Source organism: Gavia stellata, chromosome 10 (genome assembly GCF_030936135.1).
Source record: "Gavia stellata isolate bGavSte3 chromosome 10, bGavSte3.hap2, whole genome shotgun sequence".
NCBI lineage: Eukaryota > Metazoa > Chordata > Aves > Gaviiformes > Gaviidae > Gavia > Gavia stellata.
The window spans coordinates 5,804,532-5,827,624 of record NC_082603.1 but is presented as its reverse complement, the minus strand read 5'-3'; the positions used below and the strand labels follow the sequence as shown (position 1 = coordinate 5,827,624).

The following is a 23,093-nucleotide window of genomic DNA, read 5'->3' as shown; positions in this document are numbered from 1 at the left end:
GTGTGCTGGTATCAGCCCAGTAGTGAGCCCTGGTCCCAAAGGAAGCACTTAGGGTGGCTGGTTCTGGAGGGGATACAATACAGCCCTGTGTAATCCAAGCAGTCAGCTGTCCTGACAACCTATATAGGCCAGCAACAACTGGGAATGTTTTTCTGTGGAGTGGGAGGAAGTAGGAATGAGGTGGAACTCTGCTGAATTAGAAAAAAAAATAATTTAACAAGATAAAGGGACCTTTCTTGGCCTTTCAAACCAGAAGATGTGGGGATGCTGCAAGCAAGTTCCTTTCTGGCTGGCACAGTTAGACTTTGGTCTCAATCTCAGTTCAAAATTTACATTTCATAAACCAACACTCCTAAATTAAGGAACAGTTTTATGTACCTCCCTCAAAGCAATCTGTATGGCACAACTGGCAAAAATCTTGCCATGAAACTGAATGCAGCTAATGTTCTTTTCTCAGAGATCTTATTTTCTAGTTTACGTTAAGTCATCTTGCACTTCATTAATTTCCCCATTCTTTGATTGATGGTGATAGCAGAGTACAGATACCATTCCTCCTGTGGGCTCCAGGTACTCCCATGAGCTATATGAATGGCTTGATTTCTCTGATTTGTATGACTTAAAGCCATATTTTTGTCTTGATCATGGACATCATCTATCAGTGATAACCTGTGTCAACTTGAATGGCAGTTTCTGTGCTTTTCTATTTGTGAATGCTACCATTGCTGCAGATGTAAAAACTCTTTCAGTGCCACAAGCGGCAAGGTAATATTGCTGCATCCTCCTAGTTCTTTGATGTGCTGTACTCCTTGGCTCTGTAGAAAAGCATATTACTATCCACAGTAAAATCCACAAAAACTGATGTTGGAGATGGATGCAATTTAGGAACTAACCAGTACTTTACAGAGGGAGAGGAAACAAACTGCTGAGTGAGCTGCAATGTTAGACCTCACACTGGGAATTTCCAGCCCTTTCCCTCTTCCTTCCTCCCGCAGAATATATATAGTAAATAGAGTAAATTAAGCACTGGGGGAGGTGGCACCCAAAGGCAGAAGCAGCAATAGAGGCTAGAGTAGTCTTCAGTTAAAAACTGCTGACAATATACTGACCAATCCTCTGAGCATCCCAATCGCACCACCACAAATACTGGCAGCAGGAGAGATGTCTCGGACAGCTATGACAGTATTAAGTGGGAGGAAGGCTCTTTAAATAACTAGCAGTGGGTCTTATTCCCTGCCTGTGTCAACATTGAGTTGTTGTTTCACCCTCTGAACAGGAAAAATTAGTCAAGTAATTGTGTGGCAAGCAAGTGACAAAATGAAGTAATTTCTTTGCTTTTTCTAGTTGCTGCATCTGTTTTAGAAGGGAGTGAATGCTTTCTTTGTCATTTTGCATTTCTGTTCAAAAACCTCTAAGCAACATGATGAAAATCATAACAAAAGAGGACTAGAGTTGGTTAAAATCAGGGAAGTAGCACTCAGTTGAACTTTATCACTGAAGCAGTCTAAAAGAACACGTCTATTTTTTTTTTTTTAGAGCATCTGTATTTTGAGGGGACTAAGGCAGCATTAGTCCCTTCCCCTCTCATTGTTAATCTTAGCATGCTTTTAAGTTACTCTGCATAATCCAGTCTTGAAAAGCCTGCCTTACTCTTACAATATAGCTTACATTATCTCCTCTTATTCCAGGTGAATAGAAGGTTTTGGGGTACCAATTCAATAAAAGAGGATTTCATTTAGTTAGGATTGCCTCAAAACCCTTTACAATCCTAGATAAAGCCATACAACTGTTTTCCTCTTCCATATTTCCCCAGCGCAAGGAGGGAATGTTTGCGGTGTTACAGAAAAACAAACTGTTAGTGTTCAGGTTAGCATTGTAAATTGGCAACAGATCTTGGCTCTTGGGGGATTTGTCTTTTGACAAATTACTAGATAAATCTGGAATTGCAGCTACCTCCTTTATTGTGTTTATTTGTTTATAGATCAGATTCTGTCCTTGCTTGCCTAATTTAAGGTTAATCTAAGCATTTTCCCTGCAGTTTCTGGTTTTTGAAATGGCAATCTTTAACCTGGTCAAAAGATTTGGCCTGATGTTTCTGGGGAATTAAGTCACTCATTTCCACACTGTTGTACTTTGTTTGCTTTTTTTTACTGCTCTGAAAACAAGTTAGTAGAAAAAAACATCACCTACAGGATGTTTCTGCTCTGTTTGCATCCAGGCACATTCAAGTTTCCCATCTCCTGCAGTATTTCTCCCTGAAGCCAATTATACCTTCTTTAACCAGTCTTCTGGTTCAGCGGTTTCCCTTGCAAAGTCATTTTTGTCTTTTTTAAATGGTCCTCACCGTAGGATAGCAGTATCTGATGACTTAACCAGATCATACACTGTACTAAGCACTGATTATAATATATAACTTGCTGGAATGCATTTATGGTTTTGTTTACTGAAAAGGTGCTAGAAATGAAACAGCTATCAAACAGGAATAAAGAAAATGCCTTTTACTTAACTTTCTAACTTTTCTTCGATTCACCTCTTTTTTAATTAAAAGCTGCTATTGGACTATGCCAAATGATGTGAGGATGAAGAAAGCAAATAGCAAGATGGTAAAGTTCCTAATAATATTGTTATTAAAGACTGTAGAGACAAAAGTTGACTGAGATTTGCAGGAGGTTGCAGGTTGAAGAAGGACGAGATTCAGTGTAAACATGTGGAAGGTGGTACATAGAGGAAAATGTTTCTGGCTTTGCCTATGAGGTATTTGGCTATGAGCTGACTACTACAACAATAGAAATAAATCTTTGAGCTGTAATAAGACAGTGTCATGACAACATTTAGAATTATAGTCCAAAAAGCAGAGCATTAGAAATAGAAAAATGAATAGTTCTGGCACTGTACAAAGCGATGATTTGAATACTGCACGTAATTCTGATGTGGTTATCTGGAGGGGTGCAGTAGAGCTAGAAAAAAAAAAATCAAAGGAGGACTATTTAAAAGTGACCAAAGACAGTAACAACATCAGACTGCCTAAGACAAACCCTTCAGCCTGGAAGAGCAGTGGCTGAAGTAGAATAAGATAAAGGACTGTAAAAGTCACAAGTGGCAGGGAAAGCACCAACAGGTAGTGATCGTTCAGGATTTGCCACTGTACAGACTGAGGATCATCAAATCAAACTAGTGGATGTCATGTTCAAAACAAGTAACAGTCTGTTCTTGATTCTACGATGTGCAGTTGAACTATTGATAGCATTGCAGCAGGATACTGTTTATTTGAGTTTAGTTTGCATTACTTCAGACAGCAACTGAATAAAATAATGGAAGAAGCCTGTTAGGAAGCTTAACTACAACAGTGCCAGCTCTGGCTCAGAAAACCTTGAGCTGCAACATGTTGGAGGCTTGGAAAGTATTCTGGAATAATATTATTACCCTTTCCCCAGGCAACTTCTGTTGGCAATGGTAAAGGCAGGATGCTGGGCTATAAGTGACCCGGTGTGGTGGTTGTTACGTGACTGAAGAATCCCAGTTGTCAGCTAGCTGAGTTGCTTTTGACATTCTTAAGTGTTCTGCTAAATCCGAGAGGCAGGGCTTGTTTTTCCTATCATACTTACTTTAAATGTTCTATAGTTTTGATGTTAACAACCAAGAAGTACTTGTACTTCCTAAAAAGAAAAAATAATCTCAGTGCCTAACTTTACACTAGATGTTACCACTACAATAGTGGATATATGTAAAATACACATTTGTATCTTAGCAGCATAAAATTCCTTCAAGTTGAGTATATTGGCTAGTCTTGCCTCTCATCAATAAATTATTTTTAAAACACTTTTTCTTTTGTTATTCTATCAAAAAATACCAGATCTCTACTGTATAATATCAGTCACAAACCCACCTAATTGTATTAGCATTTTCAATCCAGATCCACTCAAATTATTAATAATCTCTGTCTATTAATTTACAGTTATCCTTCTTTGTAATAAACCTGGTTTTATTACTACACTGGCAATTCAATCAGTGACTTTTTTGTAGCTTTCATTACTTCTAGAATAGGAGTATGGAACTTGCTCAGTCTCACTATCATCTCTTTTCCTTCAAAGCTGTATTAATTCTGCCATAACCCAGAAAGGATTTTCCAAAAATGTTATTTCAGTGAGTACATTCTGGTCTTAATACTGGACTCAGACCCGCGAGGGCTAAACACCACTGTTAGTAGATTTGAAAAAGCAAATGTAGTCACACAGCCTGAAACTGCAAAGCTGTCGGCGCTGAGCTAGGAATTCACCTTCTGCCGAGGCTGGGGTTTGTGTTACCCTGGTTATTTAGCAGCTGTTGGAAACGGCGCTGGTGAATGGAGTCCCTTGTCTGGTCAGCGGAGCCAATTACAAGTGTCTGGGTTTCGCCAACGGGAAGTGGCTCAGCAGCCAGTAACTAAGTTTAGCACGATGGATGTGTTTCTCTGACTTCATACGTGTGTGTTCACGCTGCCCCCCACAAAAGTGAATCAGCCCGTAGGGCTGAGAAGGAGCAAGACACCTAAAACTCCCTCAGCCAGGGCTCCGCTGAATGTCAGACTGGGGATCTCCTGAGAAGCATCCACATTAAGAGTTTTCCCTGGTTCTGAAGTTAACAAGACAGCATGCAATTTTTGGGCAAGTATTCATGCTAAAGCTTGGCTTTCCTTGGACAAAAGGAAACGCTGGTTTGTTTTCTAAGACAAATACATTTCAAAGGAGGCAAGATCACAAGAGTATTTTAGTCAAATGAAGTAAATATTTTAAAAAGGAAAACCCTTCTTTGCTCAAGAGAAGAAAATGGCTGTGGACAATGGCTTGAACAGCGTATTGGTTGCTGACAAATGAGGTTGACAGTTTTGTGATTTATTTTTAGCTAGTGATTTTTTTTTTAAAACAGAAGTACTGTGTAGCTTTGGCAGTTGCTGCATATTCAGTGTGGGTGGATGGAACTGAGAAGTCGCATCTGTGCTAACACGCATTTTGGGATTGCATTAAAAAATTAAACTCATGTACTGGAAACTGAAGCTGTATCAGCTCACCTGGGGAGCTCTGCCCTCCGAATATCCTCCAAAAGGTAAGCAGTGCTGCCTGTCCAAGGCACTTGCAAAAATAATTAGTTGGGCCTCAAGTTGTGACACCAGCTCAAATTTGGGCTGTTAGATTGATGTTTTCTTTCGCTCCTGAGATTACAAGTCATTGAGTTAGGCTCTACCCTCTCCTTCCAAGTTTTCCTTCTAGCTAGGAGGGCTAAAAATACATTTCAGAAAGCCATCTGAGAAACAGTTTAATGTGGTCATTGTTCCAGGTGCTGAGTCTAAGGAGAGTACCTAATACTGTAGGACTTCTAGTAAGATGTGATTATGTCACTTGAAAAGCAGCTTGGACATCTATGTCATTGTAACTCAAAGGTCTGATCAGTTAATGCTTTACATCTGCAAAATAAACCTCTCACCAGCTAGACTTTGTTAGTGTAGATACTTCTGGCTTGCTTAGGGGTCAGTTGAGCTGTGATTTTTCAAGTATTCTTTTTGCAGAAGAGCCCTTACTGCAAATGTTTGTTTAACACTGCATGAGTAAGTAGCTATTAATTTGATTTGCTGGGAGGTAGATAATATCTTGACTTTGATCTGGCCAGTATTACGACTCCTCAGGAATTCTGTTGGAGTGAAGTGTAATCCACATTAGGCACTTCTTTCCCAAAGTACTGATAAAAAAATGCTAAAAGACTTGCTGTAAGTGGTCATAATGTTTGGCCATCCCACCTTCCCTGGAGAAGGACTGGGTGACCTAATCCTCCTTACCCTTCATACTGGAGAGGTTTACTGGAACTTACCACGACAGAGGAAGAATGTCAAATAGACTTTTGATCTACATGTATGCAGTCTCCCAGTTACCTTTGAAATCCGGGTGTCCCTTCATAGCACTCCTTTCCCTAAAAGTGTCATTGTGGGAGTAGTTACTGTCCACTATAGTCAGGATTCAGAGGGACAAAGATTGGAACTTCATCACCTCAGTACTCAATGGAAACAGGTATGTAATACAGAGCATTTAAAATTGGTGGTCTCTCTGGTTATTTCTAAACACCAGCAATTGCAAAGCTGACTAGCTTTGTAGGAGCTGAACAAATCCTTAGTAGTTAAGGTAACAAGTATTTTGATACAGTATTCAGGATTTTGCTAAGGTTACACTGGTAGCTTTTCATTCTCAAATCCTTTTTGTACGTAATTTTAATTGTATTAAAAATCTTTCTCACTGCAGGAAAGCATTTTTCTTACTATCTGTTGGGTTTTGGTTCCTCACCCAGAGGCACATTCAAAGAAGTCAGATTGGTACTTTGAGTGGATTCTGGTGCTTCTGACCATTCCCAGTACCTGTGACAGGAAACATCAGTTGTACCTTTTAATGACTGTTAGGTGCAGCTCTCCTGCGCTTGCATGAGTTCCTCACCCTAAAATGTTTTTTAAATGCATCTAAAAACCTGTGTCATTTTGCTAGCTGCAGTTATCCCAGAGTCACTTTCCTACCAGAGTTCCGTGAGGACAGAAAATCTTGGAGGTAGTGAGAGCCAGCCTATTGAGGTAGCAGTGTTTGTACTGAAGATCATCAATACTTCATCTACTTTGAAATTCTCTCTTAAAACAGCTACCAAATGCTATAGTAGAAGGTTTGGTCACTTACAGCCTATACAGTTGTTGATCTATGAAGAGATTTATGCATCCTGCATTCAACAAGGAATTGAATGAAGATTTTTTCAAATTAATACTTTGGAGCTTAAGCTTGATTTATTTTATACTGGATTCTGCACCAAAAAGATACTTCTTTACCATGAATTAGTTGAGGAAAAAATAGGGAAGTGCTGCATTAGGTTGATATTGGAAGAAATGGTATACATATGTGTCACTGACATCTGAGCAAAGAAATGGGCTGAGAGACACCTCTGTTTGATAGTATTAATAACAAAGGGAGAGGATAACTGGAACCAGTGAAACAGAAGACAGGTGGTTCCTTCTATCAACAGTTGGTTTGTTTGGGTTTTTTTTCAAAATCTTAACATAGCTAACCTCTTGTAATGTTCAGGTAGACAGACCATGTCTTGTATTCTTCATACATTGGTGTAACTAAATCAATTGAGACGAATTTGTCTCTCCTTCTACTAGTTAAAATTCAGAAACGCCAAAACCCCAAACCTTGTCTTCCCTTGGATTTTTATATCAAGCTAGCCAAAAAGCACATCTTCTGGGTAAAGACCCACCACTTTAACCATTAAGTAAATGCAGGGGGAATATCATATGCAGCAGTTTATCATGTTGCAAAAGAAATCTGCTCCTAAGAGGTCAGGTGAATGGAGAGCTTTCAGGTTTCTCCATGTATTTCTCTCTCTGATACCAAAGATCACTTTTATTAACCTTTTCTATTTCAGATATATTTTAATAATTGAGGCAAGATGGTGATACCATCTTGGCTTGAAACATTTCTTTTTATGTGATGTGAGCAGCTCATGATGCAATTTTGTCACTGACTCTGAAGTCTCCTCCCATTCTGTCTCTCCCAGCCTGATACCATAAATAGAAACCTATTCCTTGCCCATTCCAAGTTCTTGGCTTGAAGATGTGTTTCTTGGCTTTATTCAGTGGGTTGTTGACAGTACTTAAACCTTGCACCACTCTGTGGGAGGCCCAAAGACTAACTATGGATCTATGCTTGGCTCAAGCAAACCACATTATTAAGAGTCTGGTTGCTTGCAGGAGAGGAACACCTAGGAATGGCATTTAGTTAGGTTGCCTGCCTTTTACCAAAGCCATATGCGAGCTGTCTGAACTCTTTTAAACTGGTGTTTTTCACGGCCACATGTATGCCAGCAGAAAGACTAGGTGGTCCATTTAGGTAAGGGCTGAAGTCTGTTTCAGGGTAAAGAAAGTTCATAGGTCTGCTTCTATGCTACCACATTATTAGACAGCAGGAACTTGGCCTGTTCAGCATTGGTTTGCTTTTTAGTATGTAGTTTGCCTTGAGTGTTTTTGGTTAGTAGGAAGTGCTGAGACGTGGCTTCAGAAACAAAGCTACTGTAGAACTTGATACTATTCCAATCGTGTCAGCAAAATAGGAAACCCACTTGCTGCTGTGTTATCAATTTTGTTTCCTCATATTCATTAAGGCAGAAGTCCTCCCACTAACAAGCTGGTTAAAGATGTTGGAGTCTAGTGATGTAAAGTGATTACATTTTGAAGATGCAGTGGAAAATACGAATTACACTAGCAGTCGTTAGTTACTTGATGGTCTACTTTCTATGCTTTAAGTTGACCAGTGCCTATTCTTTGATAGTCTTAAAAGCAAGCATATAAAATGAGTCTGTGTGTAAAATAGCATCATGGATATTTATATTGGTAGTTTGAAAACTCAAAGTGAAAATAAAAGTGAAAGATGTGGCATATGCAGGGATCTTGGTGGCCTTGTATTCAAGTGTCCCTTTGTGAAAGAGAGGTATGTGAGAAGCCAGAAGATAGAACACCATGTGTGTGTATATATATACACACACATATATATAGCCTATGGTTTTTGATGTAAAATGCTAAGATATCAGATTGAGACTGTATGCAATAACCAGTATTTACCCTATAACCCTTTCTTTGTCTCTCTTCCTTTCGTTGACAAACCAGTCACTGTGGCCTGCTGCTAACACCACCAAATCCTTTTCAGAGCTGTATTGCTATTTACACATTTAAGAGACATTGACAGTTGGTTCATAAATCCAGAGTACTGCGAATTTTTTAGAAGCTCCCTGAACTATACATATCAAAGTAGCATAGTCAGCATGATTTCCTTATATTCAACTTTTTCCCACTGCTGGAAGAACTAGAGAAATGCTTCTAAATGGATGATTTAAGTTGTACAGGAAGGGTAACCGCTCTCAGGAAACGGCTTTGAAGGGCACCACAGGGAATAGTCTAAAGAGCTGGGAAGAGCTGCTGTGCTTGAAAGGTGGATTCTTCCGCCAAGGAAGTTGAGTATACCAGAATTAAGATTTTATATTGTGCACTTACTGTGAGGAGAATAGGAACAGGATGCAGATGTGGTGGATGCACATGTCAAGGTGATGGCCTACAGTGTAAAATAACTATCTAGGAAAATTAGTTGTAAAAGAAATAGTACTCATCTAGAAGGTAGAAATATGCCTGATTTTATTCTGCCTGGGTGCGTTTGACAGGACATTATGAACTGCTATGCGCTGTGCAGGGACACTCAGTGTCCTTCTCACTGAGAAACACCTTCGGGGGGTGGCTGGTAGGGTGCAGGCACAGAATTGCCCTGTTACAGCAAGCTTACAGCCAAAATGTTACTTGCCCATAATGCCAGTGCCAGCAGCTACTTGATTCACATCAGGAGCCCATTATCAACCAGACAGCACCTGAAAAGCTTGTTTGTCACAACGCTCATCCATGTGTTTCTGAGGCTATGCTGTCTTTCCCTACAAATTCTGCTTATTCTTTCTGTATTAATAGATACACAAAGGTTAGTACAAATACCAGTGTAATTAAGAGTACTCAGAGTATGTAAGAGAGGGGAGAAAACAATAAACTGCAAGAGTAAAAAAGCAAAGGGGAAAAGAGATAAAGCCTAGGAGCTTGTAAGTAAAGGTATCTCAATCTGTAACTACTGAGTAGCATGCTGCAGGATTCACTGAGCTTGGTTTTGTAGGAGGAGGAAAGGAGGTCAACCTGCTTGTCAGAACTTCTGGAAGACAACAGTATGCAAGTATCCTAAGGTATTTTCTTTGTCTAGTTAGTTTTTCCACATACATTAGGTGATGGTGGTGGGGGAAGATAACTCATGTCACAGGCCATATGGGAAAAAGCAACTCCTCATCACCACAGCATATCCACAGTTTTATATAGTGTTTTTCCACATCCACAGCGTTACAAAACACAAGCATTTGGAATAAGCCAGGTTCTTACCTTTAGCCTGATCTGAGTCCTCATCACATAGTGCAGCTGCCTTTCTTGGTGGGCTGCAAGAGCTCTTCTCCCCCTACAAATGGCCAAACCACTTGCTTCCCCTTCCCTGCTCCCTTTTATACCCCTCTGCAGGCCCACCACCCTCCCAGGTGTGAGACTGCCATGGTGATGGCTTGTTCTTTAACCCTTCCTTTCCCATGTGTTAGGAGGAGCCTGTCCTACTACAAACCATACAGCCTTTGCTAGAAAACTAGGGCTTTTAAAGAATTCATCCAACAAATCTTACGTTTTTGAGAGGTAATTTGATGATGCCCTTTCAGAGACCTGTCCTGAGTCTTAGTAAATCAGCAAATATGCAGCTCAGACTGGGTGTGCTGTAGTGCCCTTGCTTTCTGTAATCCTGAAATGTTCAAGAGTGTTTACTTTCTCAATGCTTGTACATCTCTTAGACGTGTATTTTCACCAACGTCGTTTCCTATTGATGCATGTAAACAGTGCTCCAGCAACGGTATGTGGAGTGGAAAAATGAATCAATCTGGGCGGTCCCCTTAATGGGTGATCTGTTTTATGATTTGCACAAAGGAATTTCTCCAAGGAAACTGTTTGCTTTCCTCCCAAACAATTTGTTGCCTAACTCTTAGTGGAATAAAACTCCGTCTTTATAGCTCATCTCAAAATTGTTTCAACTTGCACTCCAGTCCCCACATCCTCTGTTTGTTCAGCATTCCCTGGGAAGCTCCACCCTCGTTTCCAGCTAATAACCACGTTAACCCACAGCTTGATTTTTCCCAGTTTCTCCTGCACCCGCTCAGCAGCGCTTGCTTTTTCATTGGCCGCCAGCCTTGCGAGCAGTGATTGTCTGCACGTGGTGACATTTGTGCTGGCAGTGGCAGCCCAGGACTTCTTGGGTCAAGCAGCCTCTTCTGCTTGCTGTGAAGCACAGCATGATTGTGGGGACGGTCCTCTTCCAGTCTAGCAGCTATGGCAAAGAGGGCAAGCTGCTCTGCTGCCTTGGCGAGGAAGCCTCTGAGCCTGGCGTGAGTTTCACAGGTATGATGCTCAGGGATGTAATGCTGTGCTATCCCTTTCCTGTATTTCTCCAGGTGCTTCAAGGAGGATGTGGGTTCTTTCAAGTCTATCTTTGTCTTGTACTACGAGATCAGCCACAGGCAGGAGCGAGATTGCTTGCTTTTATCTGTGTTTTAGTATTATTGAAATGCTTCGTTTTTATGAGCAGTTGCACAGTTAGTATTTCAGAAATAGAAACCACTTCAGCACTTGATGTGACTCTAAAATTTAAGATTTAGTGTATCCTACCTCCTGCTCTCGGACTGAAGAGATTGGTAATTGCAGTGTTGGCAGCACAGGGTGGGGGACAAAACACCCCTTACATGTTGGCTGAATAGGAAAAGCATTCATATCCGGAGAGAAGCAAATTGTATTGTGGGAATAAAGAAAAGGAAGGAGATGGATGAAGCCTAACCTCCTTGCATGACCATGTATTACTTGTACGCTGAATGATGATGTAAGTTTTCCATTGTATAGGAAATGAAAGTGGTAATACATGATTTATGGTTAGCCTTTAAAAGGAGCTGATATAAAACAGAACTTGCCAGCTCATTTCCTTACTCTTGGTGTGAATAGAGCTTGCAGACTATTCAGTTGGAGGGGTATCATTTGTGATATGCTTTAGTTATCTTCGTTTCCTTAATGAGGTCTATGCGATTATCATGTTTCACTGACCTTCCATATCCTTACATGTTGGATGCTAGAGATCCTACACCGTATTGAGCAGCATAGGTTATTATGTAATAATAAGCTGCAGTAGGTACTTTTATATCGTGGCAAATTCCGCTTTAGTAGATATTGGGTAACGTTTGCAGTTACTTAAGCATCGAAGTCACTCTAAAAATGGAAGTGAAGGAAGTTAGTGAGACACGAACTCTTAAAAGCATTTGATTTTTAGGTAATGTGATTTTTAGGTAAGCGCTGTAGCTAAATGGTTGAAGCTCCTCATCAAACATTAACTTCTGCTGGCTTTTTTTGTACATAAAGTGGGTGTTAAGAACATGTGCCAGCCTCCCAGGCATTCCCAAAGAAGTGGTAGTGGTCCCACATCTGCTTTGAATCCTCGCTGGCAATCCAGCACAGCACCGCAAATGGTTTTCGTGTGGGCAGAGCTGCTCTGCACTACGCAGCAGGTGGCATTTCTGCTGGTTTTGCCTTGGCTAAAGTGCCCGCTGCTGGGCTCAGCGTGGGCAGGCCTAGCTGGTCGTGGGATTTGCGGCAGCAGCTCTGACTCTGAGCTGATACTAGGCTGCTTCAGGCTTGCCCACTGAGTGCGTGGTTCAATGCTTAACTCTGTGCTGTCTGTGAAGGAGGGGTTGGATGCTCAGTTCATGAGCTTTTCTGGCTTGAGAAAGAAACTTAAAGTGTGCTTTGATTCAGAACAAATGCATCATGGATATAAAGACTGCATCATGGACTATAAAGAATGTATTATTTAATTAAATATGTATTTTTACTCCATTAAGAGAGCTGAATTTAAGAACTGGTGTTCTTTCCTGGTGCTTAACAACTGGACATGCATATGCACCCACCCAGCCCTAAAAAATTACAGTGAGATATTGGCAGCCATGCTATAATGTAGGTAGCTGAGCAGACATTGGGATTTCCTCTCTTTTCCATAACACCCAGTCTGATGGGTTAGTATATTGTAAAACTAATTGCAGTTGATGGTTAGGAATGAGAAGCATAGGTAAATATTGTATCTGCAGACAGTGAAATCAAAGAAGTGACATTTTGATAGCTTAATCACCTCTAGTCACTTCTGTTCTTGGTAGGAGAACCTTGATAGGGTGCTACTTTGGCAAGGCTCGGGAGGTAGGTTATTAAGTAATTGCAAGGTGAGCAGGTTATGCAAACAGTATAACTCTGAACGATTACCAGAAATGCAGTCAAAAGCCACTTAGCTATGTGTTTAAAAACAAAACGAAACAAACCTCAACCATTTACTTTCTCACGTACCTACAATACAGTCGGAAAATTGCATGTTGTTGCTGGGAACCCCCCTACATCCTCATTTTCCAGGCTTGAGCTCTGTCCTGTGACACAGATTTGGCATGTGTTTGCCTTACTTGGCACAGGCCTCTTCCTGTTTTGTGTCTCACTGACTTCCCAGTTTTCCTGTCTTGTATTGCATTTCAGCTCTTTGTTCTCTTTTAAAGTGCCTTATAGACTAAGTCTTGCTCACAAATGTAAATCTCATGGGAGTGCGGGGAGGTGGGTATTATATACACGCATTCTCTGGCAGTGGTTTGCTTAAAAATAGCCTGAGCCTGACTTCTCAGCCCCTCAGAAATGGGTCAAAGCAATCGCTGTAAAGTGAAGGGGGCATCCAACTTTTTAAAGAGGATTTTTTATGTTTGGTGCATTTAATGAAATCTTTTTACAGTGAATTTCCATAAGTAAGTTCAACAAGAGAATTTGGAAATATATATTGGGACAGGAACTTACGTCAGTTGTGCTATCAGATAAAATATTTATATCTTTACCCCTTCATAGTTTTTTGCCCCCTTGAGCAGCCCACGCATACGCAACTACGTCATCGCTCTTTCTCTTGTCTTAATATTGAAATTAATTCTGCTATGTGTTCCTGGAAAACCTCTCTATGGGTTAGAAAGTCAATGATGGTCTTGGCATAGCACTACCATGAAGTGTTCAAACAGTTTTGCTTTTTACTACAGTTCTTTCCAAAACCCTGTGGTTTTGGTCTTTGCAGGAACTGTGGGGAACTTTTTTCTTTTGTCTATAAAATAAGTATGATTCCCTCCCCCCCCCCCCCGAACTGTCAAGTTTGCATCAGTTGTCCTTTGAAAGAGCAAAACAAAACTGCTTGGGTATTCAGAAACACTGCTGCTAAATACGTAGCATCACCCTTACTACTTTTTGTCCCTGTCAGTTTTCCACCTCTTCTTTACACAGTCTTGAAATGTATTGCAAATCACCATCATTCCTGCTGACAATACTGAATCAGTTACTGTCCCAACCTATAAATCTCATTTGTGTCATAATTCAGTCTGTCTTACCTGTATTTGTAATGTTGGTTTCAGATCCAGGCTACCTATTTCAGCCACAGAAACAATAAAGACATAAAACATAATCTTTCAATGCTGAAATGTTTCCTTCACTCCTTCACCTAACAAAAAAAGCACTTAATTTCTCACCCATTTCTTTATCTATGAATGCTTAGATACTTTCAAATAGAGGTGTATATAAATGGAAGTATATATAATAAACATTACATAGAAATTTTACATGCATAGTTTGCTACTTGGTATATAGGCAGTTAATCACCTTCTCCAGCCCCTGTTAGAAGTAACCTATAGAATGAAGAGTCAGCAAAGTGGGAGTTGAAAACCACCGATCTAAGATGTGCAGGCGTGGTGTTCCCTTTCCATAAAGAGCATATTGTGCAGTAGGAGCTTCGCTCTGCTGTCCGCTGGGTTTTGATCTATTTCAATTGTACACAAAGTAATTTCCTCTTCTGCTCTTTCTTCAGAGGCCCTGCACCGCCCCTATGGTTGCGATGTTGAACCCCAGGCACTGAATGAAGCCATCAGATGGAGCTCCAAGGAGAACCTGCTTGGAGCCACTGAGAGCGATCCCAATCTCTTTGTTGCACTTTACGATTTTGTAGCAAGCGGTGACAACACGCTCAGTATCACCAAAGGTAAGGCTGTGAATTGCAGAGCAGCTACTAGGTTGAAAACTTAGCAACAGAAAATAGAAAGCAGAATCCTTCTCTGGATAGGAATAGGAATGAGTGCAGTTAGAGAAGATTATTCTCTGAACTGATGACTGTAAGCAGACTCTCTTGCTCGTTTTGGAGAGGCACCTGCCAGGCAGTTCTCCTAGTTCTCCTACAGACACAGCTTTGTATAACACTGCCCAACAGTCTAGCCCAGCTACAGCTGTTCCTGTTCTAGGGTCCCCAAATCACCAGCCCTGCAAGACACCTATTTTAGGGAGGGGGAGAAGAAAACCTTTACATTATTGATGGTAACAGAATTCAGCACTTTCAACTGGAGCAAAATGAAGAATTAAGAATTGTAGAGAGATTTTCTATTTCTGTTTAGTACGTATATCAGAATATGACCTGCTGCAGAACTGTTTTAAATTACTTGCCGTTTAAAGCCTCAAGAAGGAGACAAACCTCCTCCTTCCAAGGGGAAAAAAAAAAAAGGTCTTTTCAGTCTAAAAAGCTGGACTACAGGAAGCTTTTTGAGTTGATTGTTCACTTGCAGTAAATCGGGGAACAGTATCCTAGGTATTCTGTCCGAAACTTTACTTTATAAATACTTTATATATATATATATATAGCAGTATAGTTATAGGATCACTGCTGCAAATTTTTATTGTTAAACCAAGGCTTAGTCAGCTGATAGCGAGTGTCTCCTTTGATTGGACCCAATAGATTGCACAGGGCTTATTTTTCTTTTTTCTTTCTGGTCATAGGTGAGAAGTTGCGAGTGCTGGGTTACAACCAGAATGGTGAATGGAGTGAGGTACGTTCAAAGAATGGGCAGGGCTGGGTACCAAGCAACTACATCACACCAGTGAACAGCCTGGAAAAGCATTCATGGTACCATGGGCCAGTGTCACGCAGTGCGGCAGAGTATCTGTTGAGCAGTCTCATCAACGGCAGCTTCCTGGTTCGTGAAAGCGAGAGCAGCCCAGGGCAGCTATCCATCTCGCTCAGGTACGAAGGACGTGTTTACCACTACAGGATCAATACCACCTCAGATGGAAAGGTAAGGGTCTCTGGATAATGCTGTGGGGAGAGGAAATAAGGGTATCAATTAAGAGGTGGTACGGAATCTCAAATTGCAGACTGTTAAGAGAGGGATGTATGTGAGAGAAAACAGGTCTGCTGGTTGATTAATATAAAAGAAGAACACGTATGCCAAGAGTTCGGTGGTAACTCAGCAAAGAAGTGCAGATGGAACTTATCCTGCCTGAAAACAGCTAGGGAGCAAAGCAGTTGTGGTTTGATGTGGTGATATCTTTCCATTGGTCCGCTTAGAACAAGCAGAGCTTTGGTAAGTCACCAGTTTTGATCAGCATTTTGAAACCTTGATCAAATAGTGGTACAATGTGTTGAGTGATGCAGAAACGGACCTTGTGCTTGGCTACAAGAATTCCAGTTTCCAGTCCTGTAAAGCATGAGGCAGGAGACAGCACTGCTCTCAAATGATAGCTTATATCTAGCTGCCTTCTGCAGGTAAAAATACCACAGATTAATATCAATTTGCCTAACAACATGAGAACAAATACTTAAAGTCTGGTTCCCTTACCTTTTCTTTTTTTAAACCTGCTAGAACATTTTCACTGTACCTGTTTTCCAGTGTTACTGAAAGCTTCCATCTGCCTTCATTTAAGTAGATTCCTGCTTCGTTCTTAACAGGTATATGTGACAGCAGAAAGCCGTTTCAGCACACTAGCAGAGCTAGTGCACCATCACTCAACAGTAGCAGATGGACTGGTGACAACTTTGCATTACCCAGCACCCAAGTGCAATAAGCCCACTGTCTATGGAGTGTCCCCCATCCACGACAAGTGGGAGATGGAGCGGACTGATATCACCATGAAGCACAAACTTGGGGGAGGGCAGTATGGCGAGGTGTACGTTGGTGTCTGGAAGAAATACAATCTCACAGTTGCTGTGAAAACCTTAAAGGTGAGTTTTCAGATTGTTGTGCGCTGTTAATTTGGTCACCATTTATGATAAGGGTAAGGAAATTGTAACGTTCTCAGTAATACCTCCTAATGATACAAATATCAGAAAATGGAGCGTGCTGATCTGCATAAAATCCATGCTTGAGAGCAGCTTTGCAGAACAGAGTTAGTTTATCAAACTTGCACCAGTGCATGCGGCTTAGAAACAATCTGGAATTTTGGCGCAGCAAGCTCCTGCAGGAATGTCTAAGTCAGATCTTTAGAAGTGGTTACCAAGTCCACTTCCATTCCCTCAAAATTGCTGTGAAAGCTTTCAGAAATCAAAGATATTGGAAATATCTTCTACAACCTCTTCCCTACTCCTGGAAAAATTCAGCTTCTCCGTTTATCTTCCTTTTCAAAGCCTTCTGTTTGTTTCAACATTAACAGCTACAATTCTACGTTACCCCCTAAGTAAGGGAGCTTTCAAGCTTAGTTTTTATAGCTAGGCAGGGGAGCTCAGTCAGTGATCCTGAGAGTCTTCCTCTCACCAGCCACAACTGCTTTGGTAGCTACAATAGCTACCAAACAAGAAAGCCTAGCGCTTTCTGGGTACTGCAGATCTGTCAGTTGGCCATGCTGCAGGCCAGCCAGGCAGCTTTTCAGGGGTGTTGTATTTTGCTTTAAGTAAAAGCCAAACCAGCAGAATGGAGATAAGGATGCTGTCATTTATATTCAGCTTGGATACATGGTGTTAAGCAGACCTTGGTCATGAAGATAAATTTTCCCTTCTTTTGCCTCTCTGTTTATCTAGGAAGATACCATGGAGGTGGAAGAGTTCTTGAAAGAAGCTGCTGTGATGAAGGAGATCAAGCACCCAAATCTAGTGCAGTTGTTAGGTTAGTGAATTCCTTGCTCTTTCTATTCTTACTTGAGTTTCCACCAAAACGAAATCTGTCTTGTCTAGAAGCAGTGGCCGATTTTTCTGTATTATGTAACTTTTTGAATCAGGTCAGGTTATGGGGTGATACTTTTGACACCATACTCCTTTATGTAGTATTGGAGCTAAGAGACACTCATTTTAAATAAAACATCAAATATAGTCACTTACATTAGTAGACAACTTTGCTGTTGAGGCACAGCTATGCATTATATAAAAGTCTGCAATATCAGCCTCCTGTTAGTTTGTAGCCTTGGCCTTAGACATGCTCCAGGGTTCAGTTATCAGGGTCAGATTCCTTTTCTGCTGTGTTAAATCAGATTTAAAAAATTATTTTCCATGACTTACTTTTCTGATAGAACAGAACAAAATTATAAAAAAATTCAAAGTGAAAGACAAAAACTGTATTGGAAGCACGAGAAATACCGTTCTTCATACTTCTCAAATCAGAGACATTTATAGAAAAAGCAGCACTAAATAGAAAAATCAGTCCATAATTAAGCAGAAAATGACCAGATCGCTGCTGTTGTAAGGGACCCTGTGTATGACCAAATAAGTACATGAGATCAAGGCAGTGGACATGCAAGTCCGATCAAACAGCACATGAATGGAAGAAATCTGCAGGCTTTACAGCTTGGCTGTGCCCTCTTTGTCTCACTGGCAAATGCATGATATGATGATCACTATTAAATAGTCTGCATAGCTGTTAATTCTACATGTACAAAGATTCTTAAGGAGACACCCTAAACCTTTACTAGTGTTTAATTGCCTCTGGACTTTTGCTGCTTTCAGGAGCAAAGCTGTCAAGCCAAGCCTAGGATGAAAGGAGAAATGTGAAGAATGTGAAGGCTTTTAATAATGGCAACTATTCTGTACCCATTTAAAAAATGGGCACAGATGAAGTGTCTGCCCAGCCCTGTCTGGTTCCAGGAGTAGAGACTGAAAGAGTCATCATCAAAGAGATGTATTTTTGCTCTTTCTGATGCACAGTGTAGTTGTGTTTCGCTCCTGTATGTGCGTAATGGCATAACCAGGCATTCAGCAGTGCTGCAGTGGGAGTTCGCAGAGATTTGACATGAGTATCCTGTTGCCCTCCTCCTCCACTAATACATACTTTGCACATAATTGCAATGACTGTAGCAAGTAGTCATCTGAGGAATGTGTGAGAATGCTGCTTTAGGAGCAGGTCCCACCGTGCTGATCGCTTACCCAGCTAGCACACATGGGAGTGCTTCACATTACTCTGTAGTGACATTTCAGTCTGGAAATCTTGCCAGTTGACAGGTACCTACTTCCAGTTGGCCACTCTTCAGCTTTGTGAAGGAGGGTAAGAAAAGCAAATCATATTTATTGAAAATAACTCCTGTTTCATTCTGTAACCCTCCAAAGAACAGAACTACTCCTTCTTGTATATTGTATAGGAATAGCGGTGCTTTGATAGACATGTTTCTCTCTATCCATAAAGTGGATGGACAGCTAAATAGACAGAAGCACTGAATTTTAAGTTGGCCTGCATTGATCTGGGTCTTGTAGATGGAAGTCTTCACTTTTCAGAGAAACACTCATCGGTATAAAACGTGACGAATAGATATTAAATCAGAAATAGTGGTAAGCTTGGGAAGAAAGGGAAGCTTTTTTCACATGCTCCCTCCTCCTCACTGTTAGGTGTGTGTACCCTGGAGCCACCCTTTTACATTGTGACAGAATACATGCCGTACGGGAACCTCCTAGACTATTTACGGGAATGCAACCGGGAGGAAGTGAGTGCTGTTGTACTACTCTACATGGCTACCCAGATCTCCTCTGCTATGGAGTACCTGGAGAAGAAGAACTTCATTCATAGGTGGGTGAAGTCACACTGAGCTGGTACAATCTCAGATTGCGATGATGAGTGGGCTGGCAGCATGGTGGCTCAAAAATTCTTCCTTCTGGGGTGGTTTCTTCCAGAGTTAGGTTTCACACTGTCCTATCCATTGGCTATTAAGGTATCAATACTGTCTTGCAATACCTTCTCCCCATGACTTCCATACCAGACTTAGAATCTTGTGTACGACTGCCTGGCAGCTATGAAAGTTGGTGTTGTCCTGTTTGGAGGTACCCGCTATGTGCAAGACATTGTCAACCCCAAGTCCTATTTTAATCCAGTCAGAAAAAGCCGTGCCATAAAGCTGTAACCAGTGTGTGAGGAGCTCCTGATCTCATCCTACTCTTAGGAAACATTAAACTTTTCATCCTAACAGCTATGATTACTGGAAATTTAATAGAATTTAAAGAATGAACCCTAATCCTGACTTACCTTATTGCTCCTAAGAATAAGTCCACTCAATTTCTGACACTAGAGCAAAACTCCCATTGTCTTTACCTGCTGTATAAAAAGAGTGCTTCCCAATTCAGAAGAGAGGGACAGGCTATGCAACCAGAAGACTGTATTCAAAAGCCCTGCTGTTGCTCCCATAAAGCAGTGTGCTTTTTTCCTTTATACAGGGACCTGGCAGCTCGGAACTGCTTAGTTGGAGAAAATCATGTGGTAAAGGTGGCTGACTTTGGCTTAAGTCGACTTATGACTGGAGATACCTACACAGCTCATGCTGGAGCCAAGTTCCCAATCAAATGGACGGCTCCTGAGAGCCTGGCCTATAACACCTTTTCAATCAAATCAGACGTGTGGGGTAAGAAAACTCCACTTCAGTGGTCTGTTCTGTTTCATTTTGTTTTTCTTTGCCAGCCTAGACAGTAAACTTGCTTTCTGGCTTGGGCAGAAACACTTGGGGAGGAGGTGGTCACATGCCAGGCCACAGCTTCATGAATCAGTAGCATTTTTAACATGTCACGTCTTCACCTAGACTGGCCAGAAAAAGCTGCTGCCTCAAGCTGCAGTACAGGCCACAATGTAATGAGCAACGCAAGAGGAGGGCAGACTTATGACCAGGAATTTTGGTTTTCTCCTTTTGCAGCTTTTGGGGTGCTGTTATGGGAAATTGCTACCTATGGGATGTCACCATATCCAGGCATTGACCTCTCTCAGGTTTATGATCTGCTGGAAAAGGGCTATCGGATGGAACAACCTGAGGGGTGCCCTCCAAAGGTTTACGAACTGATGAGGGCATGTGAGTATCTTCTTCCAGATTGGGGGAAAAAGCCTGGGAGGGGTGGGAGAAATCTGTAGTTAACTGTAATTCCTTGCTTCTTATGTGCCATTTTGTTAGCTAATGTGGAAAAGGCCCCGTCACCTGAGACTTACCTGGTTACTGATTCAAAATGAGTCTGGTCTGTAGGGAACAAGAATTCACTCTCAAAAACTGTCATCTCTGAGTACAGCTGGATAGCACTTTGTGGCAAACTGTACTGGTTGTTTTGTCAGTAGGACGCTTACGAAGGAAATTTAGTTCTCTGCAAACACAGCACCTGTGCAGGGGACATGTAGTTGACAAGGTTGCACAAAATGCATCCCTCAAGCACGCTGCTTAGCACTGGCCTTGAAAAGCACTCTGATGCTCCATAACAAATTGAAAATCTACTAATACAAAAATAAAAGGTATAGTGTGCTACAGGAAGAGAGCAACAGTGTTTAAGAGCATTGCCAGCCTCCTTCAGTCCCGCAAGAGCAGAGAATATATTGGGCAAAAGGCTGAAGATCCTAGGGAGCAAACCAGGCCATGCTGCTGAGTAAGGTAAGCAGCTGTGAGCAGAGAGACTCTGTCAGTGTGACCAGGGTGGGAAAGAGACTCCTTGGTACTAACTCAGGCAACCTGTGTGGCCCCCAATGCACAAGACATACAAACCACGGCTTAAGAGGCCATTCTACAGCGTGTCTCTGGCAATGCCTGATCCCCGGCATGTCAAAGAAAGTCAGGGTGAACTTCAGTTATGAAACTGAAAGAAGCTGGGTAACGATGAAGCATATTGCTTCAAAAAACCTTCAGGAAGCTGACAAAAGCCCAAAAGCAGGGAATTTGTATGATACTAGTGCAACCCAATATGAGCAGAATGCCAGTCACTTTCCAGACCCTATGGTGATACCGACAGACAGTGCTTCCAGAATACATTCCACTAGTGCAGATTTCTAACTGCAGAAGTTATGCTTTTCGTCATGATACCCTTCCATAACATTCCAAGCTCCATCTTGCAGCAATGCACCCTCTTCCTCTTCCCCCGCAGGGTGCACACCTTCTCCTTTTGGAAGGCTCTGCCTGAATTTCAGTATTAAGAGCATGCGAGCAGAATGTTTCCTAGAGCTTTGCGCACACAGTTATCTGTGACTGGGCTAGATGTGTTCAGTCCAAACAGCCAGGGTAGCAAACATGGAAATCTCCTTTGCCCAGAAAATTCAGAAAGAGGGATAGGGAGATCAGAAAAAAACTGTGGAGTTGGCAGACAGCTGGGATTTTTAGAATTGGTTCCTTCCTCTCAAGGTCCGTTTGCTAGAATACGGTAGGGTGACGGACTGCTGCTATGAATTAATATCTGTGAATGACTCTAAAGCCTGTTCAATAGTAGGAGATCAGAGTCTGACTACAGTTGAGAAAGCTTAGGTATTTTCTGTCTACTTGGACAGAACAAAAATTTATCTCCTCCCCATTTCAGGCACTGAGCCTTACTCTTCTTTCTCACATTGCAGGCTGGAAGTGGAACCCACCAGACCGACCTTCCTTTGCTGAGACCCACCAGGCTTTCGAAACCATGTTCCACGACTCGAGCATCTCTGAGGGTGAGAGCCCCTGTTGCTTTATTTCTGAAACAGTATTGGAGGCTATCCCCCAGAGTGCTATGTCTTATGGACAGGCTTTTAAGGCTCATCTGCTAGCTGTGGAGGTTGTGAGACGCTTTGTCCCTTACTTAATTTCTTAGCTGTAAGTCTGCAAATACATGCTCTTAATTGGTGCACAAATACTAAATAAACTTTAGACATATACCAGTACAGGGAACAGTATAGTTTCATTTGAGCACAAAGATGCCAAAGATTTAATTTAAAGAATATTGCCTCCTCTGTTAGAGGAAACCTCTTGTTTCCCAGAGTGAAGAGCAAGGAATAGTGAGTGATGCTGAGAGAGAGAAAGATGTATGCATATCACAGTCCATTACTGACTGCAGCAATTAGGTCATGGAATATTATTCTATCAGCTTTCATTTTTAAGAAGGGTGCCTTAATCTCTGGATTTTCTACTTAGCTACTTCTAGGAGCAAATCTGTGCAACTCAACTCTCAAACGTAATCAACTAGGAGGTAAATACTGGTGAGAAGTGTGATAACTAGACAGCAGACAAGCAGAAATGTTTGAGCATCTTCTAAATTTTTAAGTTAAATATGAAGCTGATCCATCCACTTCCCTACTGCAGAAAAAACACACCAGATCGAATTCTACCAGGAAGGAGCTATAATAGGGACATCAAGTGGCCCACACAAAATGCCAGCCTTGGTGTGGCCAGGAGGTTGTGGGCTTTTTTCTGGTTTTTTGTTTTTGTTTTTTTTTCAATCACA

At 41.5% G+C, this 23,093-nt stretch overlaps 1 protein-coding gene across 6 annotated transcripts in view; it reads left to right on the top strand.

Moving 5' to 3' along the window:
* ABL2 (ABL proto-oncogene 2, non-receptor tyrosine kinase) overlaps positions 1-23,093 on the top strand; it is a 49,772-nt gene that overhangs the window by 18,454 nt on the left and 8,225 nt on the right. For 3 of the 6 annotated variants that reach the window (XM_059822320.1, XM_059822319.1, XM_059822317.1), the window contains exons 2-9: positions 14,520-14,690; positions 15,476-15,771; positions 16,425-16,697; positions 17,490-17,574; positions 19,281-19,458; positions 20,100-20,284; positions 20,570-20,722; positions 22,234-22,323. In XM_059822320.1, coding sequence (XP_059678303.1) covers positions 14,520-14,690; positions 15,476-15,771; positions 16,425-16,697; positions 17,490-17,574; positions 19,281-19,458; positions 20,100-20,284; positions 20,570-20,722; positions 22,234-22,323 — 1,431 coding nt within the window. Of the gene's footprint in view, positions 1-2,695; positions 2,715-10,902; positions 11,009-14,492; positions 14,691-15,475; positions 15,772-16,424; positions 16,698-17,489; positions 17,575-19,280; positions 19,459-20,099; positions 20,285-20,569; positions 20,723-22,233; positions 22,324-23,093 lie in introns of those variants that run through there. The other 3 variants (XM_009814045.2, XM_059822318.1, XM_059822316.1) reach the window with 2 other exon arrangements.